Genomic DNA, 23,013 nt, shown 5'->3' on the forward strand with positions numbered 1-23,013 from the left:
TCAAACGAAATAATTCAAAACGAAAAGAAAAAGGCTACTCTCTGATTATGTCTTTATGTGCATTTCTCTCTAGGTGCGTTCACTACAAATATGGCGATCGTAACTTCATCTTTGCAGTCGACACTGTCAGAAAACACTAGTTTATTGATAAAAATCAATGCACGCATCACCGGATTTACAAATGCACATCTTGCTTGTTGCACGCACACATATTATGTCGAAAAAACGAAATATTATGTTGAAATAACATTATTATTAATAATACATCTTTTAGAATATTTGATTAAATGCTGATTGTTGCGCTTGTTCAATTTAATAAAATTAAAACTTTAATTGTGATAATTAAAATAATTGAAAATTAAATATTTAGTGGCCAAGTTTTGCTAATTTATTATATAGGCTATTATATGTCTATTGCCTATATTAAGTAGGTCATATTAAGACAAGGCATATATTAAGTTATTTTAGCTGTTATGAGAAAAATAAATCTAACGAAATCTAAAATCTAAATCTAATAAATCTAAAAAAAAATTCTAACGCCAATTCAACATGCCAGAATAAAACCTGATTTTTGAACAATGCGTAACGCCACTCGGCCTGGTGTGCCAAAACACTACATTTTAAACTTCAATGTTTAATTCAAAACAATCTCAAAACGCGTTGTGACATTTTTTTAAAGCAGTAGCCTAGCCAATATACATTAAGGGCATTGAAACCAGGATCTTAACTAAAACGCGTTCCGCGTAATCTCTCAAAAATGATGCCACACTACTCCATGTTTTTTTGTTTTTTTAAGGACTGCTTTTGAAATCACTATAAATTACTATGCAATTATATCGCTCACGAGAGCTCTTCATTTAGCCTATCTAATTCCTCAATAGAATAGTAAAAATATTCAGCGTCATTGCTCCTAATATCGTCTCTATTTTTAACTTTTGATTCTATTTTTTCAGTTCTAAAATTGATTCTATCTTTGGTTCTATTCTGTTGTAGCCTAATAGGCCTATTTAATGAAAAATATGCCTATTAGGCTCAGGGTTTTATATTTAACCCACTTACATTTTAAAATACGGCAATTGCTGCTGTTTTGCACAATGTCCCTTTGCGCCACCTGGCGGTCATTTCGGGGACGACTTTGAAATGCAGCTGGTTTATTTTCGGCTGGCGTGGCGGTAATAGGCATTCTGGTTGTCCACCATCTGTAGATCAAATGCACATGACTATCTGTTACGTGCTCAGAGGATGTTGTTTTTTTATTTTACTTTCTCTTTCTCTGCTAGGGCGGTGCTGTTGGCTGTCTTAGGGCGGTGCTGTTGGCTGTCAGTCATCATTTCGACGGTTACACCTGAATGGGTTGATTCTTTGTTTAATCTTTTCAATTGTTTTAACCAACAGTTTGTTTTCTCTCAGTGATTTGTTGTTTTTCAAAGCATGTAAAAACTTGAAGTCTTTATGTTTTCTTTATATTGGTTTACAGCCGACCAGGGAGTAGTGACCAGGGAAGTGTGTCACGCGACTTCCATTTTTTGCAACATCTCTAGGGAAACACGTTGCTAAAACCATTAGGTAAGCAGCGGGTGCCACCATTGTATGTTTTGAGTTTTAAGTAGTTTAAGTAGGGCATGTTGAATGCTGAAGATGTTTTTTTTTTTTTTTGTATCTTTTCTTTTTGAATTAGTAGCTTATTGGGAAGGGGAGATGGTTATATTGTGGGTTTTGTTTTATTTATTTCTTTGATTTAGCCCTGCTCAGGTTCCTTCTCCCTGTGTACGGTATTTTTGTTTCTCTCTCTCTCTCTCTCTCTCTCTCTCTCTCTCTCTCTCTCTCTCTCTCTCTTTCTTTGAGTTATCATATTGTGAATAAATGTACTATTTTTCTTCAATTTAAACTACCTTTGTTCCTGTGTTCTTTTGCACCAGCGCCTTAAACACGTACCAGAGTTAAAACGAAAATATTAATTTATTTTATGTTGACAGAAACTACATGTAAATGTTAACAAAACAAAAATGTAGAGAGGCTTCAAAAGAAACTGCAGAGCAAAACACAATCTATGATCAATACAATATACTGTCTGTTGTATAAGGGCAGACCTGACACGTATACAATAATGCAGTTTCTGTAATTCCATCTGATGTTAGTGTTTTTATGACATTGTGCTATGATTGACTAAATCTATTAGATATCTATTAGAATGAGCCATTATTAGGGGTTCAAGCACAAAGTGCTAAAACTTTTGAACTTTTACATTTGGACGGCTACAACAGGGTCATTTAGAAAATGGGCGTGGCAAAATTCACTCGAAAGCCTATAAATCCTAAACGAAAACTCAGAACTTAATGAAAATTGGTGAGCATATGTGAAATAACATTGTAAACAAGCATGCACAATTTTATGGAGATCGGACCATAGGTGGCGCTATAACTGTTAAAAAGCTTTGAAAACCATATATTTCCTTTGTTAAATTGGCTGGAAATGGTCTTTTCCATGTATGATGTCAGTGGTTAAATGGTTGCCAAATAAAACTTAATGTCTTTTTATGCATTTGTGCTTAAAGGCCTTAAATGCTTGAACACCAATAAATGCTGCTTGCAGCTTTAATTTAAAATGGGAACTTCTCTGAAATTAAAAATCTTTGGGAACTTTTGGGATACTGGAAGTACACAACTGCAGGAAATATATCACACTTTGCAAGTGATTTTTGGTTATTTTATTACAAAAATCTTACATATTCTAGCTTTAAACACCTTACAAGAAAACCAAGACATTTTTTTTGCATTTTGATTCCCTGTTAACTGTACTAACAAACTGTCAGAATAATATACCCATTTGTTGACATTTAGCGAGAAACCTTATAACTTCAAAAATAAAATCTTATGTCAGAGGTTATGTCTACCTTGAACAATAAGGGTGTCCTCCCTTGAGATCTAGCCACACCCTCCAGTGTCATATTGCATCAACCTAAACCATTGTATCATTTAAAGAAATAGTGTATCTTTAATTAAAGGCCATTGTCATGCTCTGAAAGTGTTAACCCATTGAGCACAGTAAATCAAACTAAACGGCCCACTTTGCCTGCATTCACCCTACATTTATTTTTAAGAGTGCATTTACTATTGGAAGCTTTGGCCAAAAAGCCTTTGAAAAGACCAAGAAAAAAAACATGGGAATGTTCAGGTTATGAAATATACTTTAATGTAGGACACATACAAAGAATACACAAGGAAAATCATGATTATCCCATTTGAATCTGGCCTTCCACCATATCCGACTCCCTCATCTTTGACTCTCAGTGCCTTCCTCCACATGTTTTCTTGGGGGGCACTTCAGTCTTCTGCCACAGACTTGGAGTAGTAATACCAATCACACCGAGAGCAATTATCGGTCCAGCATTCCCACTGAGTTTACTCTCCTCATCTGAACCCATTCCCAGATCATCCTCCTTCTCATGAACCGCCACCGCACGTCCCAGAATGGAATAAGGCCCAAAGAGCTTGGCGTCTGGAAGCGTCAGGAACTGCCTTATAACTCCTTTCTCGGAAGCAAAGTTGCCCAGGTCTCCAGGATGATGAGGGTGGTCAACACCGTTTGGATTATAATGAGGACCAACAGTGATGCTGCCTTGACTGAGGTCTCCATACTGATGGATGTGCATGGCACGCTCTTGACGATCGATGGCAGGCAAACCACGGAGGTTGATTTTCACTTCTAAATCTCCATTGGGGAAGACCTGCTTGAAGAGGATTTGCCCAAAGATCTTTGGCTGGTTACGTGGCAAATTGGGGCTGGGAGTTACTTCACAAGTGGCATAGATGGTGTTGTCGAACTCCACGACTTCCGGCTGTGGAGCTTCGCCAGGCAAACACTCCTCCTTGTGGAACTCTCCTCCTTGTATATGCAGCACCAGCAATATCAGAGGGAATATTAGGATGATTTTCTCCATGTTGATCTTTAAAGCCTACAATGAAAAGTGGATTCAGTGAAATCATGCCATTTGGTTTAAGAACGTAATATTTTTGATAAAAGGTCAAAGCTTTGTTGCAGGGAGCTTTGAGAATGGAAGTTGCATTAGGTAAAAATAGCACAACCAGATTAGTTTGCAACGGAAAACCATACAAGAACCCAGACAGCAACCAGATCCGGCCCACATCTGGGCCGTGTGTGATCCAGGTGTACCAGATGGGGGCCGACACCATGTTGCGGTCTAGAAAACTATAATTTTTGAATTGCTATGTACCCTTGTGAAAATAAAAAAATAAAAAAATAAAAAAATGCGCTTATTGGTATTGGATGTGTACCTGTAGTATCTTGAAAGTACAACAACAATAATAATAATAATAATAATAATAAATAAAAACTTGCAGATAATATCACTGATGAATTATAAAAAGCCACTTAAGTGTACACACGTACACTTTCATAAGCGTCACACCTGCCAGCCAAAGTTCCTATGATACAAACCAATGACATACAGGTGGATGTAATCACACTAAAACGAGTCCAGGCAAAGGTTCATGGAAATGGAAAAGGTCTAGGGAGAAGTGCCCTCTGGTGGCCATGATAGGGCTTCTGCTGGCAGGAGTGACATTAAGTACATGTACACTAAAAGGTAAAGCCAAACTAAGAGTTTTACTTTAAAGTACATTATGTTTTAAAAATCTTTTTGTTGTGCTTTAAAGTACACTTAATTTGATCTGTTGTAGCCTACATGTTATTCAATATTAAATATAAAGTTAAGATTTTTTGATTCTGATATTTTTCACAAGGACAGGTAAAATAAAAGACAATATCTATACTTTTGCTTAAACTAAACTTTTTTTTTGTTGTACTAAATCAAGTCAGTTGATGGAGAAAATGGAATGGAGAAAAAACAAAACAAGCCTAAAACCGCAAAGGTGCACTACCGTACAGCTGAAAAGTCGTCCTCAATCCGTGTGGAGCCTGAATATTGCAGTCACAAAAATACTACAACGCTTAATCCGTGTGCAGTCCTGACCTGGGGTTGAGAGAATGTTCCTTTTGGCTGCTCTTATAGGAACTCATGTTGAGCTACAAGTTAACCATGATAGTCTGTTAGTCACTAATTAAGTTCACCTGTGTTTCATTTAGCTCCCTTTGTTTGCCTGTTTATATATAGCACTCAGTTTATTCAGTTCTTTGTCTTGCATTGCACAATGTGTTCTCCAGTGTTTTGTGTTTATTAAAAGAAGTACTGCTATATTTTTTTTTTTACGATTGCTATGACAGATTTTTCAATACTTTTAACAATTTTCCAAAACTCTTAACACAGTTAGCACTACATCCGTCTCTGTCAGGGTTATTATAGTTTTGCATTTTTCATTAGTTTTTATTTTTATTTCGTTTTGACTTTTTGTTTTTAAATTCAGTTTAGTTTTAATTAGTTTTTAAAGTGGGTTTGCTAGTTTATTTTTTATTTTTTGAAAATGCTTAGTTTTAGTTTAGTTTGTATTAGTTTTAGTGTTAGTTTTAGTCTTTTTTTTTTTGTAATTTGGGTTATTAGTCAGGAACAAGATTCAAAAAGTTCACCCTATACTAAATTTACCCTATACAGTAGGGTGACCACCATCAAACAAACCAAATGTGGGACGATTATACGTTTGTGTTGGACAATGTTGGACATGTTACCAACACTAAAACATAACCTGAAACTGTTATTTAATGCTTATCTAACTTAATAAAAAAAAAAAAACATTTGTATTCTGCCTTTCAGCTGATAAAAATGCTTTGTTCTTTAGTCCCTTCCAGAAAACACCATTATATCACAATGTAACATTACATGTCTTAATTTGACATGTCATTTAAATTCAACATCACTGAGCCCAAAGGCAGCAGCATCATGCAGATAACTATTTTTGAAACAGTTCTGACCAAGTCCAATTAAAATCCAACAAAATAAATAATGAACTAATAAAATATAAAACATGAAATTAGATCATTGACATGTCTTATAAACCAAAAACTTTCATATTTTTTAGAAAGGATGTGAATCAAAACAACCACAGCTGGCAACAAGTTGATCAATTCTGTTAAATTTTTATTTTAATTGACCGAATTATCCATTTGTTTTCTGACAGGGAACACATGGAACGAATCACCGCTCCACATTTTGATTGACAGCCGTCAAAACCTACTAGTGACCGTGTTTACTCCTTTACTTTCAACCATTGGATAGGATTTAAAAGAAGGCGGTTGTATTTGTAGCCTACTTCTGAGGAAGCGCTGTTAAATATAGGTGAAAAACTATGCCGCAAAAATAATAAAGAAAATGCTTTCTTAAAAAGGCAAAAGAAAGCATGCACGTTTTCTTAATATGATCATTCAAAACCGACAGACTGATGAAAATGCGGGACATTTTCTCAATATGCGACGTGCGGGACAAGGGGTGAAAATGCTGTGCGGTACAACGCAATGCGGGACGGGTGGTCACCCTACATACAGTCAATAGCCTAACAACGTACTCATCTGGATTGAAGCAGCAAACATTCAGTGTAAAAGTGTGCTTTAACAATGTGTGTGAGAACAGATAACACCATGCGGGTTTTGAACATTTGCTCAACTGTCTAATAAAGTACATGCAAGACGTCTCAGTCAAGTCAAAGTTTGCGGCATCTTGAAAACACCACGCCGATATTGATCCTCAGCACTGCCTTGGTGGAAAAGGGTTAACAAGTCAGTTTATTTGGTGAATTAAACTTGTGAGGTAACGCAGCGCTGTTTCACTTGGTCTACACTATCACACTAAACTGCATTTGAGTGTATTGAAAGTAATGTTATTCTATGCGTTTGTTTGTCTGTATGAGACTAGCAGTAAGCTAGATCAACATTAGAATAACATACAGATCATATTCTAACATTTCATCATGTTGAGCTATATGACAGTTTTATGTACATTTGCTCAACTGTCTAATAAAGTACATGCAAGACGCCTCTGTCAAGTCGAAGTTTACGGCATCTCGAAAACACCACGCCGATATTGATCCTCGTTTTAGTTCTCCTTTTGTCCCAAAGTCTGCTTGCCATGGTCCATAATGTTTGAACGAAAGTGAACATGGATGAGCCATTATTAGGGGTTCAAGCACAAAGTGCTAAAACTTTTGAACTTTTACATTTGGACGGCTACAACAGGGTCATTTAGAAAATGGGCGTGGCAAAATTCACTCGAAAGCCTATAAATCCTAAACGAAAACTCAGAACTTAACGAAAATTGGTGAGCATATGTGAAATAACATTGTAAACAAGCATGAACAATTTTATGGAGATCGGACCATAGGTGGCGCTATAACTGTTAAAAAAGCTTTGAAAACCATATATTTCCTTTGTTAAATTGGCGGGAAATGGTTTTTCCATGTATGATGTCAGTGGTTAAATGGTTGCCAAATAAAACTTAGTCTTTTTATGCATTTGTGCTTAAAGGCCTTAAATGCTTGAACACCGATAAATGCTGCTTGCAGCTTTAATTTAAAATGGGAATTTCTCTGAAATTAAAAATCTTTGGGATACTGGAAGTACACAACTGCAGGAAATATATCACACTTTGCAAGTGATTTTTGGTTATTTTATTACAAAAATCTTACATATTCTAGCTTTAAACACCTTATAAGAAAACCAAGAAATTTTTTTGCATTTTGATTCCCTGTTAACTGTACTAACAAACTGTCAGAATAATATACCCATTTGTTGACATTTAGCGAGAAACCTTATAATTTCAAAAATAAAATCTTATGTCAGAGGTTATGTCTACCTTGAACAATAAGGGTGTCCTCCCTTGAGATCTAGCCACACCCTCCAGTGTCATATTGCATCAACCAAAACCATTGTATCATTTAAAGAAATAGTGTATCTTTAATTAAAGGCCATTGTCATGCTCTGAAAGTGTTAACCCATTGAGCACAGTAAATCAAACTAAACGGCCCACTTTGCCTGCATTCACCCTACATTTATTTTTAAGAGTGCATTTACTATTGGAAGCTTTGGCCAAAAAGCCTCTGAAAAGACCAAGAAAAAATACATGGGAATGTTCAGGTTATGAAATATACTTTAATGTAGGACACATACAAAGAATACACAAGGAAAAAATCATGATTATCCCATTTGAATCTGGCCTTCCACCATATATCCGACTCCCTCATCTTTGACTCTCAGTGCCTTCCTCCACATGTTTTCTTGGGGGGCACTTCAGTCTTCTGCCACAGACTTGGAGTAGTAATACCAATCACACCGAGAGCAATTCTCTCTCCAGCATTCCCACTGAGTTTACTCTCCTCATCTGAACCCATTCCCAGATCATCCTCCTTCTCATGAACCACCACCGCACGTCCCAGAATGGAATAAGGCCCAAAGAGCTTGGCGTCTGGAAGCGTCAGGAACTGCCTTATAACTCCTTTCTCGGAAGCAAAGTTGCCCAGGTCTCCAGGATGATGAGGGTGGTCAACGCCGTTTGGATTATAATGAGGACCAACAGTGATGCTGCCTTGACTGAGGTCTCCATACTGATGGATGTGCATGGCACGCTCTTGACGATCGATGGCAGGCAAACCACGGAGGTTGATTTTCACTTCTAAATCTCCATTGGGGAAGACCTGCTTGAAGAGGATTTGCCCAAAGATCTTTGGCTGGTTACGTGGCAAATTGGGGCTGGGAGTTACTTCACAAATGGCATAGATGGTGTTGTCGAACTCCACGACTTCCGGCTGTGGAGCTTCGGCAGGCAAACACTCCTCCTTGTGGAACTCTCCTCCTTGTATATGCAGCACCAGCAATATCAGAGGGAATATTAGGATGATTTTCTCCATGTTGATCTTTAAAGCCTACAATGAAAAGTGGATTCAGTGAAATCATGCCATTTGGTTTAAGAACGTAATATTTTTGATAAAGGGTCAAAGCTTTGTTGCAGGGAGCTTTGAGAATGGAAGTTGCATTAGGTAAAAATAGCACAACCAGATTAGTTTGCAACGGAAAACCATACAAGAACCCAGACATCAACCAGATCCGGCCCACATCTGGGCCGTGTGTGATCCAGGTGTACCAGATGGGGGCCGACACCATGTTGCGGTCTAGAAAAACTCTTGAATTGCTATGTACCCTTGTGAAAATAATAAAATAAAAAATTAGCTTATTGGTATTGGATGTGTATCTGTAGTATCTTGAAAGTACAATAATAATAATAATAAATAAAAACTTGCAGATAATAACACTGATGAATTATAAAAAGCCACTTAAGTGTACACACGTACACTTTCATAAGCGTCACACCTGCCAGCCAAAGTTCCTATGATACAAACCAATGACATACAGGTGGATGTAATCACACTAAAACGAGTCCAGGCAAAGGTTCATGGAAATGGAAAAGGTCTAGGGAGAAGTGCCCTCTGGTGGCCATGATAGGGCTTCTGCTGGCAGGAGTGTCATTAAGTACATGTACACTTTAAAAAAAAAAAAGAAAAAAAGTAATGCCAAACTAAGAGTTTTACTTTAAAGTACATTATGTTTTAAAAATCTTTTTGTTGTGCTTTAAAGTACACTTAATTTGATCTGTTGTAGCCTACATGTTATTCAATATTAAATATAAAGTTAAGATTTTTTGATTCTGATATTTTTCTCAAGGACAGGTAAAATAAAAGACAATATCTATACTTTTGCTTAAACTAAACCTTTTTTAGTTGTACTAAATCAAGTCAGTTGATGGAGAAAATGGAATGGAGAAAAAACAAAACAAGCCTAAAACAGCAAAGGTGCACTACCGTACAGCTGAAAAGTCGTCCTCAATCCGTGTGGAGCCTGAATATTGCAGTCACAAAAATACTACAACGCTTAATCCGTGTGCAGTCCTGACCTGGGGTTGAGAGAATGTTCCTTTTGGCTGCTCTTATAGGAACTCATGTTGAGCTACAAGTTAACCATGATAGTCTGTTAGTCACTAATTAAGTTCACCTGTGTTTCATTTAGCTCCCTTTGTTTGCCTGTGTATACTATTAACACATTTCTCGTTGCTTTAACACAAAATGCATACAATTGACACAAATTTTAAATGCTTGAACTTCTTTTACACACAAGCTCAAACAAGACCAAACCAATGGATTTTTACTGCCAAATTTACCGATGCTTTAACAATGTGTGTCAGAACAGATAACACCATGTTCTGAACCTAACAGGCTAAAGTCAAGGTAAACAGCTGTTTATATTGTGAATTGAAACACAAAAGCTAAAGCATCCAAGATGTAGGTGTCTTTTTTTCGCAGTAGTTTCAATTTTGATATTTTTAGGTCAAACCGTTCTTGTCTCTCAGTCATATAATGCAGGTCTATGGTCACTGTCTCAAAGTGCATGCACAGAGTCCAAATTAAAACAATTCCCCATCGTCCAAATTAAACAATTCCCCATCGTAAGTACACATTGACGGCCTAAGACACGAAACGAGCGGTTTGTGTGAGAAAACGAACAGTATTTATATCGTTTTTACCTTTTGTACTCAGCCACGTCCAAGTGATCTGAAGGCGCGGGCGCTTCCTGGCGTATGACGTGTGCGCAGACTGGTGCATAGTATATACAATAGATGCCGCCTTGGCTACGGCATTTCATTGGAAAGAGGTGACATCTAGTGTATATATCTATGCACCAGTCTACGCACACGTCACACAATAGGAAGCGGCAACGATGGGGAATTGTTTTAAGGCGAGACACTACAGGTGAATAGGGTAAAAATTTTAACTAGCAGAAATCACCATGAAACTTTCCCAGTTGATTACCTACATTAAGATGAGAAAAAAATGTATTACAAGTTTTCTGTAATTTAATGTTTAAATATGCAAATCAGGCAATATCTAATCAAATATGCACTAATTTGCATATATTTAAAAAAACGATATCTCAGTATTGGATAAAGCCAGGTTAAAAATGATTTTTTCATTGTGTTCACATATTAGATGGGAAAAAAATTACAGAGGGATTTATGGATATCTACTTTTGTTATCCTGTAAATCAGAAAATACTGTCAATAGCCTTAAAAAAAATTTCGCCATGTTTTTTGGAATAAAATGTTATATAAATCAGGCTAGGAATAATATATTTACAAATCCCTCTGTAAATGTCTTCATAATATAACTAGGTACAAGTCTGGAAAGTTTGGTGTATATAGGTGCTACTGAAGTGGAGATTTCGGACTTGGAGAATGAGAGAAAAGTCATTTTGAGAAAACGGGCTTTAAAGATTTTTCATCAGCCAATGAGATTGCGCATTCAGCCCTTTTACTTTCACGATTGGTTGCTGATAAAAAGGAAATGACCATATTTGGATCCGACAGGATTGTACACAACATAGAGAGCTTCCTAACGGAGCTTCTGATTACAGGCTGACGGCAGAGATCGCGGAGCAGCACGTTGATTAAGAACGCAAACTTTTGTTGAATTTATGAGAAATCTACAGACGCAAACAGACAAAGTGTAATAAAATAAAGACCTAAATGTGTATTTCGGACTTTTTTTCAACACAAGTCTGAAAGAAGACGTGTTATTGAAGACAAATATCCCCAAATCTCAAAATTGACCAGTAAAAAAAAAACGATGTTTTTGCCTGCCGTGTCTCGCCTTAATTTGGACTCTGTGCAGGCTCTTTGAGACAGTGACCATAGACCTGCATTATATGACTGAGAGACAAGAACGGTTTGACCTAAAAATATCAAAATTGAAACTACTGCGGAAAAAAAGACACCTACATCTTGGATGCCCTTGAGGTAAGCTAAAACATACCAAAATTTAATTTCAAAGTGAACTATCCCTTTAACTCTTCTATGACTCAGGAAGTCCATAGATGGTAGGCTCAAGACTGAACACAGCTCAATGAAAACTGCCAACTTAAATGGGACAAAATACAGGTGGAACACATTAACTTGATGAGCAGTCTAAAGAGTTCACAGCAGGTGGTGCCATCTAGTGGCAGGGAGAGTAATTGCAGGAAGGAGCAGACAGCTCTCCCTAGTGGCTTGGAGAGTCATTGCAGGAGGAGTCTTACAGGAGCCCCTCTCTCAGGAACGGCTCCTGACGTTCCGTTGGCTACGGTTGGAATCCAGACGGTGGAACTCTCTGATAAGGTCTGGATCTAAGATGTCTCCAGCTGGCACCCAAGACCGCTCTTCTGGGCCATAACCCTCCCAATCCATTAGGTATTGGACTCATCCACGGACTCAACGAGAATCTAGCAGTTGACGGACAGTGTATACTGGTTTCTGCTACCGTTGCGATGCTTTCACTAAGGCTGTGCGTGCTTTCCGCCAGGCCTGGCGGCACCTCTGGACTAATTGGTTTGCAGCTGGTACCTGGACCTCCAGTTCCTGCTCAGGAAACAAAGATGGGGGAAACCCAAATTGACATTCAAAAGGAGACATGCCCAAGGAAGAATGGTGTGTAGAGTGTTATGAGTTAAACAGTTTAGAAGCTTCTTAAACAGTTTAGAAGCAGATCTTCTTGAAGTGGTAAATGCCTCACTTCTCTCTGGGAGTTTTCCAAACTCCCTGAAAACTGCAGTTGTCAAGCCCCTCCTGAAAAAGAGTAATCTGGATAAGACCATATTAGGCAACTATAGACCGATCTCAAATCTTCCTTTCATAGGCAAGACCATTGAAAAAGTTGTCAGCTGAACAAATTCTTATGCTCGAATGGATACTTGAATCATTTTCAATCTGGTTTCCGACCACACCACAGCACAGAGACAGCGCTCATAAGGATAATAAATGATATTCGCTTAAAGGACAAGTTCGGTATTTTACACTTAAAGCCCTGTTTACAGATCGTTTCTGATGAAATAGAACGGTTAAGATTAAATTTTGGACAGACGCTGCTGTCCCGAGAATTTTAGGTTTCTTTTGCTTTCCCCAAAACCTCTAGAATGGGTGTATAGGTGCACTGGGACAATCCTTCCTAAAACGCATTAAACTTTCGTTTACAAAGACGTGAAACTCACCGAGTGGTCAGGGGTGTTCACTGATATGATCACACAAAAATCGCTGCAAAAGATGCTTTCGGGCATCTGTTCCGGATGCCTCCTGGACGCCTTCCCGGGAAGGTGTTCCGGGCGTGTCCCACTGGGAGGAGACCCCGGGGAAGACCTAGGACACGCTGGAGAGACTATGTCTCCCGGCTGGCCTGGGAACGCCTCGGTGTTCCCCCGGAAGAGCTGGAGGAAGTGTCTAGGGAGAGGGGAGTCTGGGCATCTCTGCTTAGACTGCTGCCCCCGCGACCCGGCCCCGGATAAGCGGACGAAGATGACATGATGACATGAAAACCCATCGCACATTTCAAGGTATGAATAAAGTGTCGGGACAGTTTATTTATTTAAACAGGGTTGCATCAATAGAGTTTAATCCCTTTGTGATGCAAAATAAGAAACACAGAATCTTATTCTTGCAACATTTTAAATTTCTATTGTCAAAGAAATTGCAGCTAAATTAAAAAATTAAAACGGTACAAAACGAAAAAAGTTCAAAGCAGCATAAATTAAGAACAAGCGTTTTTCTTTGCCTCTCTCGCGCTGGATATTTTGGATATTTGTTCCTTAGTGTAAAATGGAAATGCATGGTGATTTTATTTTGTAAATAGGCTATAAGCAAAAAACTATGTTTTAAAACTAGACAAATCTCTCTGCATCAACAATAGACTATAAAATGCATTAATAGGCTAAAATAAAAAATATCAGTAGTCCAAATTAGTTCGGGATTCGAACCCGTGTCATCTAAATGATCGTAACGTAAGTTCAACCACTCGGCCACGATTCACTCGTTGCGACATGGCCTAACGTTCCAGTGTGTGTGAGCGAGAAGCGCTCTTCATTCAAATGAACGCGCCGCCGCGTTTGTCGAACACTAATTCAACATGCCAGAATAAAACCTGGCTTTAGAACAATGCATAGCGCCACTCGTCGTGGTGTGCCAAAAAATGTACAATAATTTAGTTTCATTTATTTCAGTGTTAATGTTTGAGTTAAAAAAAATCCTCTACAAATTAAATTAACACAAAGTCGGCTATAAGAGTCCTTTATAGGCTACGTAAAAAAGCAAAGGGCTTACAGTCTTAACATTTTGGCTATTTTGCTTAAATTCGATACATTTATTTTCAGTAGGGCCTAATAAATTTGTAGGGATGTAATTGCAGTATGCTTTACCAACGCTATGTATTCAATTAAAGTTCCAAGAGGTCTGGTCTCTATATTTACATTTACATTTATTCATTTAGCTGACGCTTTTATCCAAAGCGACTTACAATTGCTATATATGTCAGAGGTCGCACGCCTCTGGAGCAACTAGGGGTTAAGTGTCTTGCTCAGGGACACATTGGTGTCTCACAGTGGATTCGAACCTGGGTCTCTCACACCAAAGGCATGTGTCTTATCCATTGCGCCACACCACCATATTTCCTTCCCAGCTGACACTAATATGCAAGTGCACAGCAAAAATCACAACTTGTGCTTGCTGCGAACGCAAGTTATTTAAGGTGTCTCAACTGTACACAGTCTACCCTACAATGTGAATTCGTTACAAGGTTTCATTTAATTAAATTAATGTGCAGCAATTTGTTCAAATAGATTCTATAGGCCTACTATACTGTTGTAGCCATTAAATAATCTCATTTAGTATCATATTTGTTAAAATATTATAATGTTATTTTTTTTTTTCATCTATGAAAAGTGAACAGCACAAGTAAGATAGGATGCATTATATGGAGAGATGGATATGGAGTGGGTCAGACATGATTTTGACCACTTCATTAAGTTTTGTTTAGTAGAAAACCTTTCTTTAAAGTGAATTTCGTTTTCTATAAATTGTATCTTAATTTTAATCAATTTTTCATCAACCAATTGCCTGGATTTAATAAGTAAGAGAAGCAAATATAACAGACACTAATCATGGAGGCGCCCGCGCGGTCACTTGCATTGCACGTCAGCTGGAGCGCATCTCATCCTCCTAACTTAACGAAACTCAGCGTATGCCTCACACAGACATGATAAATACATCAAATACACAAAGCTTGAAATGTCTTCAAACGAAATAATTCAAAACGAAAAGAAAAAGGCTACTCTCTGATTATGTCTTTATGTGCATTTCTCTCTAGGTGCGTTCACTACAAATATGGCGATCGTAACTTCATCTTTGCAGTCGACACTGTCAGAAAACACTAGTTTATTGATAAAAATCAATGCACGCATCACCGGATTTACAAATGCACATCTTGCTTGTTGCACGCACACATATTATGTCGAAAAAACGAAATATTATGTTGAAATAACATTATTATTAATAATACATCTTTTAGAATATTTGATTAAATGCTGATTGTTGCGCTTGTTCAATTTAATAAAATTAAAACTTTAATTGTGATAATTAAAATAATTGAAAATTAAATATTTAGTGGCCAAGTTTTGCTAATTTATTATATAGGCTATTATATGTCTATTGCCTATATTAAGTAGGTCATATTAAGACAAGGCATATATTAAGTTATTTTAGCTGTTATGAGAAAAATAAATCTAACGAAATCTAAAATCTAAATCTAATAAATCTAAAAAAAAATTCTAACGCCAATTCAACATGCCAGAATAAAACCTGATTTTTGAACAATGCGTAACGCCACTCGGCCTGGTGTGCCAAAACACTACATTTTAAACTTCAATGTTTAATTCAAAACAATCTCAAAACGCGTTGTGACATTTTTTTAAAGCAGTAGCCTAGCCAATATACATTAAGGGCATTGAAACCAGGATCTTAACTAAAACGCGTTCCGCGTAATCTCTCAAAAATGATGCCACACTACTCCATGTTTTTTTGTTTTTTTAAGGACTGCTTTTGAAATCACTATAAATTACTATGCAATTATATCGCTCACGAGAGCTCTTCATTTAGCCTATCTAATTCCTCAATAGAATAGTAAAAATATTCAGCGTCATTGCTCCTAATATCGTCTCTATTTTTAACTTTTGATTCTATTTTTTCAGTTCTAAAATTGATTCTATCTTTGGTTCTATTCTGTTGTAGCCTAATAGGCCTATTTAATGAAAAATATGCCTATTAGGCTCAGGGTTTTATATTTAACCCACTTACATTTTAAAATACGGCAATTGCTGCTGTTTTGCACAATGTCCCTTTGCGCCACCTGGCGGTCATTTCGGGGACGACTTTGAAATGCAGCTGGTTTATTTTCGGCTGGCGTGGCGGTAATAGGCATTCTGGTTGTCCACCATCTGTAGATCAAATGCACATGACTATCTGTTACGTGCTCAGAGGATGTTGTTTTTTTATTTTACTTTCTCTTTCTCTGCTAGGGCGGTGCTGTTGGCTGTCTTAGGGCGGTGCTGTTGGCTGTCAGTCATCATTTCGACGGTTACACCTGAATGGGTTGATTCTTTGTTTAATCTTTTCAATTGTTTTAACCAACAGTTTGTTTTCTCTCAGTGATTTGTTGTTTTTCAAAGCATGTAAAAACTTGAAGTCTTTATGTTTTCTTTATATTGGTTTACAGCCGACCAGGGAGTAGTGACCAGGGAAGTGTGTCACGCGACTTCCATTTTTTGCAACATCTCTAGGGAAACACGTTGCTAAAACCATTAGGTAAGCAGCGGGTGCCACCATTGTATGTTTTGAGTTTTAAGTAGTTTAAGTAGGGCATGTTGAATGCTGAAGATGTTTTTTTTTTTTTTTGTATCTTTTCTTTTTGAATTAGTAGCTTATTGGGAAGGGGAGATGGTTATATTGTGGGTTTTGTTTTATTTATTTCTTTGATTTAGCCCTGCTCAGGTTCCTTCTCCCTGTGTACGGTATTTTTGTTTCTCTCTCTCTCTCTCTCTCTCTCTCTCTCTCTCTCTCTCTCTCTCTCTCTCTCTTTCTTTGAGTTATCATATTGTGAATAAATGTACTATTTTTCTTCAATTTAAACTACCTTTGTTCCTGTGTTCTTTTGCACCAGCGCCTTAAACACGTACCAGAGTTAAAACGAAAATATTAATTTATTTTATGTTGACAGAAACTACATGTAAATGTTAACAAAACAAAAATGTAGAGAGGCTTCAAAAGAAACTGCAGAGCAAAACACAATCTATGATCAATACAATATACTGTCTGTTGTATAAGGGCAGACCTGACACGTATACAATAATGCAGTTTCTGTAATTCCATCTGATGTTAGTGTTTTTATGACATTGTGCTATGATTGACTAAATCTATTAGATATCTATTAGAATGAGCCATTATTAGGGGTTCAAGCACAAAGTGCTAAAACTTTTGAACTTTTACATTTGGACGGCTACAACAGGGTCATTTAGAAAATGGGCGTGGCAAAATTCACTCGAAAGCCTATAAATCCTAAACGAAAACTCAGAACTTAATGAAAATTGGTGAGCATATGTGAAATAACATTGTAAACAAGCATGCACAATTTTATGGAGATCGGACCATAGGTGGCGCTATAACTGTTAAAAAGCTTTGAAAACCATATATTTCCTTTGTTAAATTGGCTGGAAATGGTCTTTTCCATGTATGATGTCAGTGGTTAAATGGTTGCCAAATAAAACTTAATGTCTTTTTATGCATTTGTGCTTAAAGGCCTTAAATGCTTGAACACCAATAAATGCTGCTTGCAGCTTTAATTTAAAATGGGAACTTCTCTGAAATTAAAAATCTTTGGGAACTTTTGGGATACTGGAAGTACACAACTGCAGGAAATATATCCTACTTTGCAAGTGATTTTTGGTTATTTTATTACAAAAATCTTACATATTCTAGCTTTAAACACCTTACGAAAACCAAGACATTTTTTTTGCATTTTGATTCCCTGTTAACTGTACTAACAAACTGTCAGAATAATATACCCATTTGTTGACATTTAGCGAGAAACCTTATAACTTCAAAAATAAAATCTTATGTCAGAGGTTATGTCTACCTTGAACAATAAGGGTGTCCTCCCTTGAGATCTAGCCACACCCTCCAGTGTCATATTGCATCAACCTAAACCATTGTATCATTTAAAGAAATAGTGTATCTTTAATTAAAGGCCATTGTCATGCTCTGAAAGTGTTAACCCATTGAGCACAGTAAATCAAACTAAACGGCCCACTTTGCCTGCATTCACCCTACATTTATTTTTAAGAGTGCATTTACTATTGGAAGCTTTGGCCAAAAAGCCTTTGAAAAGACCAAGAAAAAAAACATGGGAATGTTCAGGTTATGAAATATACTTTAATGTAGGACACATACAAAGAATACACAAGGAAAATCATGATTATCCCATTTGAATCTGGCCTTCCACCATATCCGACTCCCTCATCTTTGACTCTCAGTGCCTTCCTCCACATGTTTTCTTGGGGGGCACTTCAGTCTTCTGCCACAGACTTGGAGTAGTAATACCAATCACACCGAGAGCAATTATCGGTCCAGCATTCCCACTGAGTTTACTCTCCTCATCTGAACCCATTCCCAGATCATCCTCCTTCTCATGAACCGCCACCGCACGTCCCAGAATGGAATAAGGCCCAAAGAGCTTGGCGTCTGGAAGCGTCAGGAACTGCCTTATAACTCCTTTCTCGGAAGCAAAGTTGCCCAGGTCTCCAGGATGATGAGGGTGGTCAACGCCGTTTGGATTATAATGAGGACCAACAGTGATGCTGCCTTGACTGAGGTCTCCATACTGATGGATGTGCATGGCACGCTCTTGACGATCGATGGCAGGCAAACCACGGAGGTTGATTTTCACTTCTAAATCTCCATTGGGGAAGACCTGCTTGAAGAGGATTTGCCCAAAGATCTTTGGCTGGTTACGTGGCAAATTGGGGCTGGGAGTTACTTCACAAGTGGCATAGATGGTGTTGTCGAACTCCACGACTTCCGGCTGTGGAGCTTCGCCAGGCAAACACTCCTCCTTGTGGAACTCTCCTCCTTGTATATGCAGCACCAGCAATATCAGAGGGAATATTAGGATGATTTTCTCCATGTTGATCTTTAAAGCCTACAATGAAAAGTGGATTCAGTGAAATCATGCCATTTGGTTTAAGAACGTAATATTTTTGATAAAAGGTCAAAGCTTTGTTGCAGGGAGCTTTGAGAATGGAAGTTGCATTAGGTAAAAATAGCACAACCAGATTAGTTTGCAACGGAAAACCATACAAGAACCCAGACAGCAACCAGATCCGGCCCACATCTGGGCCGTGTGTGATCCAGGTGTACCAGATGGGGGCCGACACCATGTTGCGGTCTAGAAAACTATAATTTTTGAATTGCTATGTACCCTTGTGAAAATAAAAAAATAAAAAAATGCGCTTATTGGTATTGGATGTGTACCTGTAGTATCTTGAAAGTACAACAACAATAATAATAATAATAATAAATAAAAACTTGCAGATAATATCACTGATGAATTATAAAAAGCCACTTAAGTGTACACACGTACACTTTCATAAGCGTCACACCTGCCAGCCAAAGTTCCTATGATACAAACCAATGACATACAGGTGGATGTAATCACACTAAACTGAGTCCAGGCAAAGGTTCATGGAAATGGAAAAGGTCTAGGGAGAAGTGCCCTCTGGTGGCCATGATAGGGCTTCTGCTGGCAGGAGTGACATTAAGTACATGTACACTAAAAGGTAAAGCCAAACTAAGAGTTTTACTTTAAAGTACATTATGTTTTAAAAATCTTTTTGTTGTGCTTTAAAGTACACTTAATTTGATCTGTTGTAGCCTACATGTTATTCAATATTAAATATAAAGTTAAGATTTTTTGATTCTGATATTTTTCACAAGGACAGGTAAAATAAAAGACAATATCTATACTTTTGCTTAAACTAAACTTTTTTTTTGTTGTACTAAATCAAGTCAGTTGATGGAGAAAATGGAATGGAGAAAAAACTAAACAAGCCTAAAACAGCAAAGGTGCACTACCGTACAGCTGAAAAGTCGTCCTCAATCCGTGTGGAGCCTGAATATTGCAGTCACAAAAATACTACAACACTTAATCCGTGTGCAGTCCTGACCTGGGGTTGAGAGAATGTTCCTTTTGGCTGCTCTTATAGGAACTCATGTTGAGCTACAAGTTAACCATGATAGTCTGTTAGTCACTAATTAAGTTCACCTGTGTTTCATTTAGCTCCCTTTGTTTGCCTGTTTATATATAGCACTCAGTTTATTCAGTTCTTTGTCTTGCATTGCACAATGTGTTCTCCAGTGTTTTGTGTTTATTAAAAGAAGTACTGCTATATTTTTTTTTTTACGATTGCTATGACAGATTTTTCAATACTTTTAACAATTTTCCAAAACTCTTAACACAGTTAGCACTACATCCGTCTCTGTCAGGGTTATTATAGTTTTGCATTTTTCATTAGTTTTTATTTTTATTTCGTTTTGACTTTTTGTTTTTAAATTCAGTTTAGTTTTAATTAGTTTTTAAAGTGGGTTTGCTAGTTTATTTTTTATTTTTTGAAAATGCTTAGTTTTAGTTTAGTTTGTATTAGTTTTAGTGTTAGTTTTAGTCTTTTTTTTTTTGTAATTTGGGTTATTAGTCAGGAACAAGATTCAAAAAGTTCACCCTATACTAAATTTACCCTATACAGTAGGGTGACCACCATCAAACAAACCAAATGTGGGACGATTATACGTTTGTGTTGGACAATGTTGGACATGTTACCAACACTAAAACATAACCTGAAACTGTTATTTAATGCTTATCTAACTTAATAAAAAAAAAAAACATTTGTATTCTGCCTTTCAGCTGATAAAAATGCTTTGTTCTTTAGTCCCTTCCAGAAAACACCATTATATCACAATGTAACATTACATGTCTTAATTTGACATGTCATTTAAATTCAACATCACTGAGCCCAAAGGCAGCAGCATCATGCAGATAACTATTTTTGAAACAGTTCTGACCAAGTCCAATTAAAATCCAACAAAATAAATAATGAACTAATAAAATATAAAACATGAAATTAGATCATTGACATGTCTTATAAACCAAAAACTTTCATATTTTTTAGAAAGGATGTGAATCAAAACAACCACAGCTGGCAACAAGTTGATAAATTCTGTTAAATTTTTATTTTAATTGACCGAATTATCCATTTGTTTTCTGACAGGGAACACATGGAACGAATCACCGCTCCACATTTTGATTGACAGCCGTCAAAACCTACTAGTGACCGTGTTTACTCCTTTACTTTCAACCATTGGATAGGATTTAAAAGAAGGCGGTTGTATTTGTAGCCTACTTCTGAGGAAGCGCTGTTAAATATAGGTGAAAAACTATGCCGCAAAAATAATAAAGAAAATGCTTTCTTAAAAAGGCAAAAGAAAGCATGCACGTTTTCTTAATATGATCATTCAAAACCGACAGACTGATGAAAATGCGGGACATTTTCTCAATATGCGACGTGCGGGACAAGGGGTGAAAATGCTGTGCGGTACAACGCAATGCGGGACGGGTGGTCACCCTACATACAGTCAATAGCCTAACAACGTACTCATCTGGATTGAAGCAGCAAACATTCAGTGTAAAAGTGTGCTTTAACAATGTGTGTGAGAACAGATAACACCATGCGGGTTTTGAACATTTGCTCAACTGTCTAATAAAGTACATGCAAGACGTCTCAGTCAAGTCAAAGTTTGCGGCATCTTGAAAACACCACGCCGATATTGATCCTCAGCACTGCCTTGGTGGAAAAGGGTTAACAAGTCAGTTTATTTGGTGAATTAAACTTGTGAGGTAACGCAGCGCTGTTTCACTTGGTCTACACTATCACACTAAACTGCATTTGAGTGTATTGAAAGTAATGTTATTCTATGCGTTTGTTTGTCTGTATGAGACTAGCAGTAAGCTAGATCAACATTAGAATAACATACAGATCATATTCTAACATTTCATCATGTTGAGCTATATGACAGTTTTATGTACATTTGCTCAACTGTCTAATAAAGTACATGCAAGACGCCTCTGTCAAGTCGAAGTTTACGGCATCTCGAAAACACCACGCCGATATTGATCCTCGTTTTAGTTCTCCTTTTGTCCCAAAGTCTGCTTGCCATGGTCCATAATGTTTGAACGAAAGTGAACATGGATGAGCCATTATTAGGGGTTCAAGCACAAAGTGCTAAAACTTTTGAACTTTTACATTTGGACGGCTACAACAGGGTCATTTAGAAAATGGGCGTGGCAAAATTCACTCGAAAGCCTATAAATCCTAAACGAAAACTCAGAACTTAACGAAAATTGGTGAGCATATGTGAAATAACATTGTAAACAAGCATGAACAATTTTATGGAGATCGGACCATAGGTGGCGCTATAACTGTTAAAAAAGCTTTGAAAACCATATATTTCCTTTGTTAAATTGGCGGGAAATGGTTTTTCCATGTATGATGTCAGTGGTTAAATGGTTGCCAAATAAAACTTAGTCTTTTTATGCATTTGTGCTTAAAGGCCTTAAATGCTTGAACACCGATAAATGCTGCTTGCAGCTTTAATTTAAAATGGGAATTTCTCTGAAATTAAAAATCTTTGGGATACTGGAAGTACACAACTGCAGGAAATATATCACACTTTGCAAGTGATTTTTGGTTATTTTATTACAAAAATCTTACATATTCTAGCTTTAAACACCTTATAAGAAAACCAAGAAATTTTTTTGCATTTTGATTCCCTGTTAACTGTACTAACAAACTGTCAGAATAATATACCCATTTGTTGACATTTAGCGAGAAACCTTATAATTTCAAAAATAAAATCTTATGTCAGAGGTTATGTCTACCTTGAACAATAAGGGTGTCCTCCCTTGAGATCTAGCCACACCCTCCAGTGTCATATTGCATCAACCAAAACCATTGTATCATTTAAAGAAATAGTGTATCTTTAATTAAAGGCCATTGTCATGCTCTGAAAGTGTTAACCCATTGAGCACAGTAAATCAAACTAAACGGCCCACTTTGCCTGCATTCACCCTACATTTATTTTTAAGAGTGCATTTACTATTGGAA

The 23,013-nt window shown here is 37.1% G+C and overlaps 4 protein-coding genes across 5 annotated transcripts in view; all 4 read right to left on the reverse strand.

Moving 5' to 3' along the window:
• Positions 1-20,000, reverse strand: part of LOC309492569 (extracellular superoxide dismutase [Cu-Zn]-like) — a 50,037-nt gene extending 30,037 nt beyond the window's left edge. The window contains exon 1 of the mRNA XM_082161563.1: positions 19,936-20,000. The gene's annotated coding sequence lies outside the window, so the exon portion shown is untranslated. The remainder of the gene's footprint in view (positions 1-19,935) is intronic.
• LOC309492377 (uncharacterized protein) overlaps positions 1-23,013 on the reverse strand; it is a 232,020-nt gene that overhangs the window by 88,708 nt on the left and 120,299 nt on the right. The window lies entirely within an intron of this gene.
• On the reverse strand, positions 8,137-8,825 carry LOC309513169 (extracellular superoxide dismutase [Cu-Zn]-like). Its single transcript, XM_082188909.1, has one exon. It carries the CDS (start codon positions 8,808-8,810, stop codon positions 8,157-8,159), a length of 654 nt encoding a protein of 217 aa, XP_082045035.1. The 5' UTR covers positions 8,811-8,825; the 3' UTR covers positions 8,137-8,156.
• LOC309492597 (extracellular superoxide dismutase [Cu-Zn]-like) lies at positions 18,199-18,998 on the reverse strand. The gene has a single exon (XM_082161592.1). The coding sequence runs from the start codon at positions 18,981-18,983 to the stop codon at positions 18,330-18,332; it is 654 nt and encodes a 217-aa protein (XP_082017718.1). The 5' UTR covers positions 18,984-18,998; the 3' UTR covers positions 18,199-18,329.

The sequence above is a fragment of the Leuciscus leuciscus genome (assembly GCF_965113295.1).
Source record: "Leuciscus leuciscus genome assembly, chromosome: 1".
Taxonomy (NCBI): domain Eukaryota; kingdom Metazoa; phylum Chordata; class Actinopteri; order Cypriniformes; family Leuciscidae; genus Leuciscus; species Leuciscus leuciscus.